The 14,081-nt window shown below is 37.6% G+C and overlaps 1 protein-coding gene across 2 annotated transcripts in view; it reads right to left on the bottom strand.

Annotated features, from left to right (window-relative positions):
- LOC126251900 (oocyte zinc finger protein XlCOF6-like) overlaps positions 1 to 14,081 on the bottom strand; it is a 122,210-nt gene that overhangs the window by 73,348 nt on the left and 34,781 nt on the right. Inside the window, exon 5 of one of the 2 annotated variants that reach the window (XM_049952622.1) lies at positions 12,985 to 13,158. The exons of the other annotated variant lie outside the window; for it this stretch is intronic. Within the exon in view, the coding sequence (XP_049808579.1) occupies positions 12,985 to 13,158 (174 nt within the window). The remainder of the gene's footprint in view (positions 1 to 12,984; positions 13,159 to 14,081) is intronic. 2 annotated transcript variants of the gene reach the window in all.

The following is a 14,081-nucleotide window of genomic DNA, read 5'->3' as shown; positions in this document are numbered from 1 at the left end:
CATCTGTAGACAGTGTGAATATTGATATGCAGATCATCTCAGGCTCCTGATGACTCACAATACCAATGTGAGGTGTTCCCACTTTTTTTTTATCAGAACTTAGCAGTTTCTTTTTAAGAATGTGTTCTGCTGTTCTGAAAGCTGTAACCCATCATATGACTGCACTGCAATTTCAGCTGTGCAATTAAAACAGCAGTGAAATATGTGCCTTGTTGCAACAACAGACTTGGCATTTAGACCAAAAGTTTCATAAGCAAAAACAGTACGCCACAGTATCATTACTACTGAAATAGTGAACAGTTCTACAGTGAATGATGTATGCATCGTGTCCCTCCCACCACTGCCAGCAGTGTACTAGCCAATCTAAAAAAGCCTGTTTCCTATAGATCACCTTGTCAACAGTCCAATGATTGTCTGGGGGAATATAATGGAGGCTTTCACAGCCAATATTTGCATTATTGGTAAAGTTTGTTTTATAGGCATTATGCTGTGGTCCAAGGCATGTTTATGTTGAAATTTATTTCTAAAATTCAACTGTAATAGGTATAGATGAACCACCTTAAAGCGACACGTGAATATTTGTGCCACACGGGGACTGGCACCTGGATTTCCTGCTTACCGTGAGTAGTTGCCTTACCAAACAGGTTATCTAAGCATGCTCCAGACTGACCCAAACGTCCACATGTTACACACCTATCTATTTCTTCTCACAGATTATTAATTCATATAATAATTGGGAAATCTGGGTTTGATAAATATTGAATAAATTTCAATATTTGAAATGGTAATTCATCATCAAATATAAAAATGCATATTTCTGTGGCTATAGTTTTGTCTCCTACTCCCTACTCCTGGAAACAACATCAGAGGTTATAAATACTCATACTTAAACAAGCTGAGCAGGCCAAACTGTTTATAGAGTTCTGCATAAGAATGAAACAGTTGTACTTGCTAAAGAAGGAAACTACACAATTTTCATGTTCTATAATATCAATGGAAAACATTGTTCCCAATACTGAAGCCAGAATCTGTGTTTTAGCTGGACTAGCAGCAAAGAAAATACGCATGGAATCAACTAAGATATTGCTCAGAAGCAAACTACCTCACAGGCACTTAAAAAAAAGATGAAAAGACCGTTCCCCGAGATGTAAATTCTGATAAAGACATTCTAATTCCTGTAGAAGGTAAGGGAAATGCTGTAGAGTTAATGGGGAAAGAAGAATGCCACAATAAATTTCAGAACATGTTAGAACACTGAAGATACAGAAATCTTAAGGGAGATCCTGCAACCTCTGTTCTTAATGTAACAAACAAGGCAATGAAGGTCTCTTTGATTTCTCCCTATGAAAGAAGTATCTCACCAAATCGAAAACATTGTCACCAATACTGTATGGTTTACCAAAAACTGACAATCCTGACATTCCATTAAAGCCTATCGTTAGCACTACTGATTGCACAACCCATGGGACTGTCCACTATTTAGGCACTCTAGCCATTTGTAGGAAATACTCAACTTACATTAAATGTAAATTGAGTGTGGAGGGGGAGGAAAGGAAACGAAAGGAAAGGAAAGGGAGAGGAAGGAAATCATGATATCAGCTGCATCCAGACATTACGTGTAATCAGTGATGCTGAGCAAAAATTTACATAATATGATTGGCAGCTGCAGATTTCATGTGATGTCTGTTCTTTCAGATACGTCTGAATGAACAGACACCACCCCTTCATATAAAATATTAAAAATTTTGGTCAGTTTATCAAAAAATTAAAATTCAGGTTGAGTCCAAGACATAGTATGGCCAGTTTTGTTGTTGTATGACAGTTTGCTATGGATCCTGTTAATGAGGTGATGTCACATTTGGAAGGAATTTTCATAACAGACACAGCACATTCCTTCAAACATTCTCTCACAACATCTTATTTTCAATGGGACAGCAAATTCTGCGAGCAAACAGATGTTGTGTCTTTGGCGAACCCATTCAGTGCAGTAGTAGCAAATTTCTACATGGAAAAACTTGAAGACAGAGCCCTTCAGGTGGCCATGAAGAAACCCTCTTGCTTGTTTCAGTATGGTTATGACACTTTCAGTACATGGCTTCAAGGAGAAAAAGAACTCAGAATTTCTAAATTTTCTGAATAATATAAAGTTCCCTTTGGAAAAGGAGAAAGAAGGTCAAATTTCATTTCTGGATGGATATGTACTTCCACAACCTAAAGGAACTTTAGGACACAAAGTTTACAGATAGCCCACTCACATGGATAAATACCTTCACAAAAATTCCAATCACCATTCCACGCATGAAAAAGGAATGATCAAAACACTGGTGCACTTGGCAAAAAGAATCTTTGAACCGCTGCATTTGGTAGAAGAGCTTGATGATCATTTAACAGCTTCTTTCGGAAACAACAGGTCCCCTGATGAAGAGAAGAACAGGGCACTACTTTCTGTTTGGAGCTTCTAGTGACAAAAAAATCAACGAAAGGGAAAGTTTTCTTCCCATTTGCAAAACCAGTCACATTTCACGTTAGCTGAGTACTAAGAAGACGTGGTATTGGCACAGTGTTTAAACCAACAAGAAAGGTGCACAAATATTTGAACACTGCAAAGAAACTGCTAGCAACAACAGAAGTATACAAAATCCCTTGCACAATCGGTCAAACATACATACGAACTACAAAAAACATTAACATTTAAGGAAGACGACAGCAACTGTCATCTGGGAAACACAGATAAATCAGCAGTAGCAGACCAAGCAGTAGGACCAGGGAACCACCAAATAATTTTCTCAAGACCCAATCATCATTAACCTAGGAAGTACAGAGAGGCCGCAGAAATTCAAAGACACAAAAACAACTTTTACAGAAAAGAAGTAGCATTGAAATTAGACAATTTCTGGACCTCAGAGCTAATTACAGCTAACAGCGTCAACTCTTCCCCACTAAAAGTTCTATAATATTTAGGCATGACTGCTATCTTAGGCAGCAATCTGATGATGTCGGGGCATGACCTGACTGACTCTCTCTCTCTCTCTCTCTCTCTCCTGTCTGTGTGTGTGTGTGTGTGTGTGTGTGTGTGTGTGTGTGTGTGTGTGTGTGTGGGGACACAGAAATATACCTTGGACCACAAAACAATACCTGAGTATGTATGGAAAATTTTAACCAATTTAGGAGAAACAGTTAATCCTCTGCCTTACGATTTAAGTTCCGTTAGCGTGAGCCATAAGCGGCTGCAAGGTACAGATGCGCCTTATGATTCCCCGCACTTACACACGCTAAGTGCTGTGGTGTACTATGCCTGGTGGCGTCCGAGTGTCGTGCAAACACCCTCGGGATTTTTAAGTACGTGTGTGAGATACCAGTAACGTGACATTATCATGCCTCTATTGTATTCGACGTCACATTTCGGTTTCCACGACGCATTGCGGAGAGGTGTGTCTGTGGCAATCATTTCTGCTGTTGAATGTTTTGTGGAAAGCATGTAAATGTCTCGTTTATCTTTCCATTTTAGTGCCAATATTCCATTACATCTCCTCACTGTATATTCTCCCTTCTTTAATTTTGCCTTCAGGAAGTCTGTGGGCATATTTTTTCTATCTGAGCGCACTGTTCCAATCACATTAGTTTTATTGGTGAGGAGAGTTTTGAAAAGTTTCAGTGAAGAAAACCAGTTATCAAATATAGAGTATGCCCTTTGTATAATACCGACTGTGATACTTCTAGAACTATACTTTCAGAGGCACTACCACTAGCATCACATTTGTCACTACCCGTGTATATCTTAAAATCATAGCAGTATGCTGAACTTGACTCACACAATTTATAAATTTTAATACCAAACCTCGCTCTTTTTGATGGGTTAAATTGTTTGCCTACAATTTAAATTTCATTAATGATTCATCAATGGCAATATTCTCTTGCATTGTGTACACTTCTTTAATTTTTGATTGAACATATCTACGACTGGCCTTAGTTTGTACAGCTTATCTGTGTTGTTGTCTAAACTATTATTCGCTAGATGCAGAAATCTACTTATGTGCAGAAATCTCCTGAATGGCATCGTCTTCCTAAATATTGGCGTTTCTATAACAACCCTCCTAGACCAATACATCTGAATCGATTGTTTCCTTATTTCAACCATGATTATACATAGCGCAATGTATATTTTTATTTCATTACAGCTGATAGGAGACCACTTTTGGTCTATTTTTCATCTCTTCTGCTCATTGTTGAGTACTTCTTGTGCATATCTATTAGTCTCAGTTATGATGTTTTCCCAAAATGTACTATTAAATATTACATAGAAAACATCTAATTCTCTTATGCTTGTACTCACGGGCTGTAAAGCTGCTTACTTTATTCGGGAATAGCCGTATACGTCCACACTGTTGGTTCATTGTCTTCCTTTTGCCACATCCATGACTCTGATTGTTGCTGGTAGGTTTGCTCTTCTTCGTCAGTGTTGTTGTTGTTGTTGTGGTCTTCAGTCCTGAGACTGGTTTGATGCAGCTCTCCATGCTACTCTATCCTGTGCAAGCTTCTTCATCTCCCAGTACCTACTGCAACCTACGTCCTTCTGAATCTGCTTAGTGTATGCATCTCTTGGTCTCCCCCTACGATTTTTATCCTCCACGCTGCCCTCCAATACTAAATTGGTGATCCCTTGATGCCTCAGAGCATGTCCTACCAACCGATCCCTTCTTCGGGTCAAGGTGTGCCACAAACTCCTCTTCTCCCCAATCCTATTCAGTACCTCCTCATTAGTTATGCGATCTACCCATCTAATCTTCAGCATTCTTCTGTAGCACCACATTTCGAAAGCTTCTATTCTCTTCTTGTCCAAACTATTTATCGTCCATGTTTCACTTCCATACATGGCTACACTCCATACAAATACTTTCAGAAAAGACTTCCTGACACTTAAATCTATACTCGATGTTAACAAATTTCTCTTCTTCAGAAACGCTTTCCTTGCCATTGCCAGTCTACATTTTATATCCTCTCTACTTCGACCATCATCAGTTATTTTGCACCCCAAATAGCAAAACTCCTTTACTACTTTAAGTGTCTCATTTCCTAAACTAATACCCTCAACATCACCCGACTTAATTCGACTACATTCCATTATCCTCGTTTTGTTTTTGTTGATGTTCATCTTATATCCTCCCTTCAAGACACCATCCATTCCGTTCAACTGCTCTTCCAAGTCCTTTGCTGTCCCTGACAGAATTACAATGTCATCGGCGAACCTCAAAGTTTTTATTTCTTCTCCATGGATTTTAATACCTACTCCGAATTTTTCTTTTGTTTCCTTTACTGCTTGCTCAATATACAGATTGAATAATATCGGGGAGAGGCTACAACTCTGTCTTACTCCCTTCCCAACCACTGCTTGCCTTTCATGTCCCTCGACTCTTATAACTGGCATCTGGTTTCTGTACAAATTGTAAATAGCCTTTCGCTCCCTGTATTTTACCCCTTTGGTTTGCCTTTCCTTAATCTTTCTTCTAAGATAAGTCGTAAGGTCAGTATTGCCTCACGTGTTCCAACATTTCTACGGAATCCAAACTGATCTTCCCCGAGTTCGGCTTCTACTAGTTTTTCCATTCGTCTGTATAGAATTCGTGTTAGTATTTTGCAGCTGTGGCTTATTAAACTGATTGTTCGGTAATTCTCACATCTGTCAACACCTGCTTTCTTTGGGATTGGAATTATTATATTCTTCTTGAAGTCTGAGGGTATTTCGCCTGTTTCATACATCTTGCTCACCAGATGGTAGAGTTTTGTCAGGACTGGCTCTCCCAAGGCCGTCAGTATCATCTTCAATCACCAGACGCTTAAACCATTTTCGTACAGGAGGTCACTACCACTGTCACTGCCGCTGCCAAAATATCCTGCAAAATCATTGTTGGCTATGCCACCAGATGTCTCCTTTTCTTCACAAACATGTTTTTTACACATCGGGAACATTGTGAAAGTATTTTTGTAATGTCGACAGATCCGAAAGTGGGAAAAAACACTTCGTGTATGCTGCATGTACTCGATCAGCTCTGCAACGTTTCAGAGACGTTCTGTTTACATTTGGCGCAGCTGACCGATGATGTCTCTCACACGACATGTGCTTGTTCGGTGCAGTAAACGCAGCACGTCTCTGATATGTCTAGGTGATGTTTGGCCAGGTCAGCACGCTACGTCTCTCACACAACAATGTAAGTTAAGGTGTTAAAAACGAAAATACAAACATCAAACAAGAGGAGTAAATATATGGAAAATCATGTAAAACATTCACAGCACAAAGATGTTCATGAGTGGTGTAATTAATTTAACAAATAATACTGTATAGTTAATTAAAACATGAAGCTGCAGCAAGAAAACAAAAAAGACTATATCACTACTGTGCTTTACAAGTTTCTGTATCACAATTATGTTTTTAGGTCATAATGAGGAACAGCTTTCATTGTTTTCTTAATTTAACCCCCATCTTAACTAAATGCCCCCAATGATTATTTACTTGCAGCAAGATTATTTTCTCCCTAGTTAGAATTAGAAATTTACTATATACCTATCATGAAAGTTTATAATACATGGATTCTTGCTATTTATGTATTACAAAATAGTAACTGAAAAATGTGGAAACTGGCAGGAGATGATGTACAGACTTTTACACAATTTTGTGATAGACAATACTGCCATTTGTGATAAATCATAAGCACTTATAACCACAAATATATACAGGGACAACAAAACACGAGGAATAACCAGTACTCCTAAAGCAAGTTAGTAGCACTGCAACATGGTACTAGCAGAGAAACTGCACAGTGTAGACTGGCACACAAAATGAGAAAAGTCTGGGGAGGCAGACATGGCCAACAGTCATCAACCAATCCACGAGTGTCCGTTGCTACTGACTGCATTGAGGACTGCTTGAGAGTAGGCCATGTATTAGCAGAGCCCAATAGAGTACCACTTTCAATACATTTCATACAATGGCTTGGTGTTTCAGTTCTCACAGGCCCACTTGCTACATCTTCTGTGCTGGCCCATGCCATGCTGTTTGCTACCACCACGCAACAGCACAACTCTGTTGCTGCTGGTGTACTGATCGTACGTCATGTCTATATTAACATATTAATGTCATTAAACAAAATATTGAACTAGACTTTTTCTGACAGCTCTTTCAAATGGGCACAGAACAACCACTTTATAAAAAACATTCTGTTTGTGATGAGAGAGAAGTTCAACGTCCTCCGCTGGCAATGGCGCTGGATGGAAGCTGGTTTAAGTCTTATTTGTTTGGGCCGATTCAATCTACAAATTGTCTTAATTCTTGCTCAGCTTCGGACACCAGTAAGATTGACAACATCAGTTCCACAGCTCTACAACATGGATCGGTAATTATATACTTTACTGCTGGCTGATGTGGAACTAATGTTATTGATGTAGAAAGTCATCAGAAATCATACACTAGAACTGTAGTATCATGGACAACAATTTTTTTCTTTCAGCTAATAAAGTGAACTGAATCAGTTTGTCCTAGCCTCAGGGTCTTTCGAAAAATCTGAATATGCTTTGCTTGTTACCTCAACTGCAGTAAAAAATAATCTTGAACATTAATTTCACAAATTCATTTCAGAACTTTTATTACGATTTTTCTAATCAAAGACGACACTAGAGAATTGAAATCTTAAAGAAATTAATATGTGTTACAAATAATAATGAAAAGAAAATAACACAGTAAAAATGAATCAAAACCAAACTGGGTACAGAACTTAAGCCAGTGGCGCTAGTTAACATTATAAATTTCTTGATCACTGTTTTTCATGTGTGTGTTCAATGAAGCTGAGTTTTATAGATCATTAGAAAACTAACCTTGCGTTGACTTGTAATTTAGATCAACGAGCAATGAATCGCTTGCAGTTTACTTAGATATTCTTGGGCTTGTACCTTGTTATTAATCATTAGCTTCATTTCAAGGAAACACTAAGAAATAACATGATTCTGTGAAATAACTGTTGTGATACAGATTATGAAGGTGTGGAAATGTATTACATGTATTTTAAATCTATTTCATAAAACACTTTTCTTATACGTGAATTTTCATATTTTCACAATAAGTTGGTGGATTACGTGATTTCCATTGACACTTGTTTGTTGAATCACAATTCTTTCAACAGAGAAAAAAAGGTAGAACCCAGTGTTAAAATGTAGGGTCATTTGTTATAAATCTGTAAACATGTAAAATGTTAGCAATTAATACTGTAATAATGTCCAGTTTCTACAGACTAGTCAGTAAGAACAAGCCTGATTGTGGCTGTGTTAAATTAAGAAACACTATTGGTATTGAGTATTATTGAAGAAGGTGTCCAGGAGAAATAACTAAATAACTTCTTAGGAAAAACAGAAGAATCTACTCCCATTCACCATTTCATTAAAATGACCCATTTCATCTGTTTAAGGATGCTTGTCATTCTTGACTACAATTTCATGATTTAATACATAAATACAATTCTTTAGCTCACACATAAACAGTAAGTGGGCTAATTGAAAATATAAAGGCTCTTAGTCGAAAGTATTTGAAGGTGATAACGTGAAAGTGATCCCTTCGAATTCGATCTCAAAAGATGATAATAATAAGAACTCAAATGTAAATGAACAAATATCAATTCTCAAACTATTCCTCTCTAATGGCTCTGTCAACAGGAACTATTATATATTATTTAACAAATCTAACAGCTGGATGTTGCCTTAAACAATAATTGATTAGTTACATTCATAAGCAATGAATCATGTTCATGACGCCTTACTATGATGGGGCACATGTAAATTGATTTACAAAAGTACCATAATACATGTGCAACTAACATATGCAGCACTTGAGATATAAATGAATTTCTGGCAGCAGTCTTTGTCAGATAAGAGTTGTGGTCCAAGAGTATTAAAATTAGGGCAGAGAAAATTAAGAGGAGCAATTCAAAATTGTTCTCTCTTTCTGACTGTATTTACAGCTGAAGCAACTCAATAAAGCGGTACAACTGGAAAAATGAGGGCTAACTTTTATTACTGTACATAAAATTTCTATTTGAGGAGAGATAATTACTGAACATTTTACTTCATACTGTTAGCCCTTGAGTGGGATACTGTCTTTCATAACATGAGTGGGCATGTGGTGTACTTAGTACACATGTAAAGAATAGCTGTCTTTATGTTACCACAGTTTAATCTCAGTTGAATTAACCAATGATAAAATAAACTTACATAATATGAGCTCGATCACTGTTTAATTAAACAATAATGAAATAAATTTTCATTACATTACTCAGTTGTCATGGACAGGAGACAGTCCACAGTAACGATTCACACGATTCACTGGAAGCATTAAATAGCACAGTTGCATCAGATCCCATTCAACTGCTTATTCAATTACTGATTATCTCAGAAGAAACTGCCTCATTGTGGGATTGTGGCACTAGCTCATAATATGGGCCGTTTTTTCTCACCTAGCTCCCTGTTTATTTTATATTACCACTGGCTACTTGGACGTATGACAATACAATTTATCACTACATTAGCTGAAGTAATAGTGAAGGAATGGGTATGGGCTTACAATTGTGAAACAACAATGGAATGGTGCAAAACAATTTTATTTGTGACTGGCACACTTTATACCCAGACACACCTGTTCAAGGCTTAACGATACCATTTAGCACATAAATCTGTGTGCATTGGCTGTTCATTACATAATACTTATTTCAGTCTGGTTCAATATTTACCACTAGAGCTTGCACAAAAAACGGTGTTCCAGTGCCGAAGCACATTTTCGTGCTGAATGCTGTGAGAGTCCACCAATTATTCTAAAGGGACAGTGACCTCAAATTGCTTGTCACCTGCCAACTTGTGCACTTTGAGCGTTCTGTTTGTTTTCTCTACATTGCATAGCATGGTACCACAGGTGCAAGGTCATTTCTTCATAAAAAGGCGCAAGTGACTGTATGGAATGTAATTACATTTATGCTGGAAGACACAAACAAAGCAGCAAAAAACTATTTAAAAACCTGCTTGAGAGGATTTCAAGAAATATTAACCATTCCAGTCATTTCATAATGAGAATGGAGGGAGGGAGGGGGGGGGGATATATAGTTACACGTACTTGACTTCACTAGGCTGGACTACTTCTAAAATACGCAGAAGAAGGAGAAGAAAATTTAAGCAGGAGACTGACAAAATAACTGTCAACTGAACCCTGGGCTTTATTTTATATTTTCAATATACAGTATAACCTCGTCAGCGTGAACTCGCATAAGACGAACTCGCGGTTAACGCGAAAAAAATGTTGGTCCCACCAGGAATACATTAGTTCTTATGGTATGTTTTATCAGTTAAAACAAATTTTGGTTAAGGCGAATTACGAACTCTGTTTCAGTTCCTAACGTAATTAAATTTCACTGTAACACAAATTTCCAACCATAGAGTATTCTAAAGCACAATTTTTTTTTCCGAAATTAATGTAGGAAATGTAGCTACAAAGCTAATTATATCAGCGTACACTGTACATTGTAAGACATTCAATAATGTGTGCAGCAGCATTTAGGAATGTACTCAGTGCCAGATTTGACAGGTGTTCTGTTAGTCGTAGCCGTATTGAGTTGGAATACTGAATAAAAACTACAGTTACAACCGGTAACGTAGCATGTGAATATGGCAAAGAGGAAACAGACAACTCTAAATGTACAGATAAAGTTTAAGATTCTAGATGAAGTGGACTGTGGTACCAAGAAAACAGCAATTGCAGAGCAGTTTGGAATACCTAAATCTGCTTTATCTACGATTATTAAGAATCGAGAAAAAATTATTAATGCTGCGGCATCAGGTTCTGGAAACAAATCCAAACGACTTCGTACCGCCAAGTATGAAGACATCGAGACGTTACTGCTAGAATGGTTCAATCATATGCATGCATCTAACATACCTTTAACTGGCCCTGTGATTCAGTCAAAAGCAAATGATATTGCTAAAGATATGGGCATCGAAGACTTCCGTTGTTCTGCTGGTTGGTTGTATCGGTTCCAAAAGAGACATTAAATTTCATCTGTATAAATTTGTGGTGAAGCAAATAAAGTTGATAAAGAAAGTGCAAACAGTTGGTTGCATGAATTCATCCGAGTGAGGGAAAAGTATGCCTTGTGTGATGTGTTTAACATGGATGAAAGTGGATTTTTCTACAATCTTTTTCCAAATCACACCCTGGGGATAAAAGGTGATAATTGTCATGGTGGAGCACGAAGCAAACAATGTGTGACTGTTGTACTGTGCTGTAATGCTGACGGCAGTGAGATGTTTCGTCCCTAGGTTATCAGTAAATCCGAGAAACCACGTTGTTTTAAAAACATAGATATGGACACTTTACCTTGCATCTACTCTCACCACAAGAAAGCTTGGATTGATGGCACATCATTTCGCAAGTGGCTTCTTCATTTCAACAGTTGAATAGTTGCTCAAAATAGACATGTTGTTCTTACATTGGACAGATGTACTGCCCATAACGTTCATGATCTGAACCTATCCAACATAAAGGTTCAGTTTATTCCACCAAATGCCACAAGCCGCCTTCAGCCTTTCGACTAAGGCATAATCTCTCTCATAAAGAGAGCTTACCATAAGCGACTTGTAAGAGCTGCAATTCGTGCTGCTGAAAACAATAGTGCAACCCCAAATTGGAATCTGCTTGACGCAATAAAAGCCATCGCAGCAGCCTGGAACTCAGTATCGCCACATCATATAGGGAATTGCTTTACCAGAGCTTGGAGACATAGCAACACTGAAGACGTCCACAAGTTAGAAGATGCCACTTCACCTGATGAATGGACAGTTCTGCAAGACGTTGCGAACCATGGGGTTAGTTTCAAAGAATTCATTAGTGTAGATGACAATGTTGCCATATGTGCTTCTGTGGAATTGGATGTGCCAAAAGCTGTGAACGAGGTGCAAGAAGGGCCATCAGAAGAAAGTGAAGAGGAAGAGAATACAGATACCATTCCACCTACCCATCAGGAGATGTTTACAGCCTTGGACTATTTAGAATGGTTCGCTTCAACATCTGACGTCACTGCTGGATTTACAGACGCTATCATTACAATTGGTTGAGAAATTACAAAATATTATTGTTCCCATGAATGTAAGCGAACCATGACCGAATTTTTTCCAAGAAAGTAACGTACATAATTTGTGAATACTTGTAATTTTACAATCACTTTATAGTGTTATAAGTCTACAATAATGTGATTGATAGTGTAATGTATTACATATTAGTGTACTGCTGTACATGTATACTTATTAAAATCTGTGTTTTTCATTTAACATGATTTTTTTTAACACGAACTCCAGATTTTTCGGTCCCTTCGGATTCGTGTTAATGAAGTTTTACTGTAGTAGTAGGCAATGTTGTCTCTTGCACTATATTCTTATCCCTTCTTTGTTTTATGAGATTTCTTTTTGGCAATGCATGATTGAACTTGTTTTGTTTTGGTTGATCCTTTTTCAGTACTCTAGTGAGAAGCTATTTACTTTGAACATCTACATGTGTCAAATTATTGGTCTGATAAACATAACCAGTTACTACAATCACCTGCAGATTTGCTAGGTGTAGCTTGTAAGTAATGCAAGATATGCATAGTATGCTTCATAGATATGCACAGGCTTCAGTTATCAAACAGCACCACCCTTGATGTTCAATGGTCATTCACGCTGGAACCTCCATGACTACTGATGTCACCTCCCCTACAGCGCCGTCTGCACAAGTACATTTTGTCTGCACTTTAGTTGTGACTTTTCTTTTCACTTTCCTAACGTACATGAAAAATATAACTATCAGAACACCTGTCACATACTTCAATCAAGCCAAACATCTCAGAAGGAATATAAATATCTCTTTACCTCTCTCTCTTTTCATTGTTTATACTCACAGAAATGTTAAGCCATCTGATAACTTACTTTGAGACTGGCGTCCTTGCATGCGTGGGTCACAAAATCAGATACAGACTTGTAAGCAGACTGACACACAACACAGCAGAAGAATGGTAAATCATCTGGAAAATCATCCTTAAGAGATATTGTATCTCCAGCGGTAGAAGCAGATTCAGTTGATGCCAAAGGCAGTTTATGAATCTGAAAAGTAGATGTAAAATAATGTTGAATATAGTGTATCATATGAAATGGAAAATTGCTGTAGATTAATTTGCAACAAATTTAGGTACAGGCCTAATCTGAAATAAAAAATAATTCAATTACTAAAACAATATCACCCAGAGTAAATGCCACAATTTTTCATCTAGTAACCATTTCAGAAGATAGACATGTAGTCTGTAGAACTAAATCCAGAACAGAATATGTTGCTTCAAACTTGGAGATAACATCAGCGATTCTTGTCAATTTTAAATAGCTGGCAATGAAGTCAATTTATGAAAAAGGTTGAGAGACACAATGTAAGGTAGTCTAGGTCCCTATCTGTATTACTGGAATTTCAAAAGTCACTAAAAGAATTAGGTATGAAAGGGCATGCAGCTTCTCTTGGGGTAAAATATGTTACATACAAAACAAACTTAGTAAAAAGTTAACTGAAACACCTGTTTATAAAGTCTTGAAACGGACCTTGATTATGACATCAAGATACCTTAAAAAATGTAAAAATGTTTCTACAGCACTTGTGCTCATCAACAATGATTGTATATTTGTGAAATTTGAAATTTTACATTATCTATCAAACAATACATAAGAAGAAAATGTAATTGCATGTGACACCAACCTCAGTATTAAATGAGATAGTGATATGATGACACTGATCTACAACAGTAGCCATTCCAAGTGGGACAGTGCTAAGAAACATCTGCTTCACAGTGAATGACAGTTATTTCTGTGTAAGTTACAGATAAAAATCAAGTACACTGAGCTCATACATAATGATTACGGGAATATTAGACACAGCAAACATCTCACGCCTGGGAGGGAGGAAAAGAGGGAGGGACAGGTGGGATGGGGGGAGGACGGGATGAGTTAGGTGGAGGGAAAGGGGGGGAGGGGGAGAGGGGGGA

The sequence above is a fragment of the Schistocerca nitens genome, chromosome 4 (genome assembly GCF_023898315.1).
Source record: "Schistocerca nitens isolate TAMUIC-IGC-003100 chromosome 4, iqSchNite1.1, whole genome shotgun sequence".
NCBI classification, from domain to species: Eukaryota; Metazoa; Arthropoda; class Insecta; order Orthoptera; family Acrididae; genus Schistocerca; species Schistocerca nitens.
Note: the sequence above shows the minus strand (reverse complement) of the source record. Positions and strands in the feature narration are given on the sequence as shown.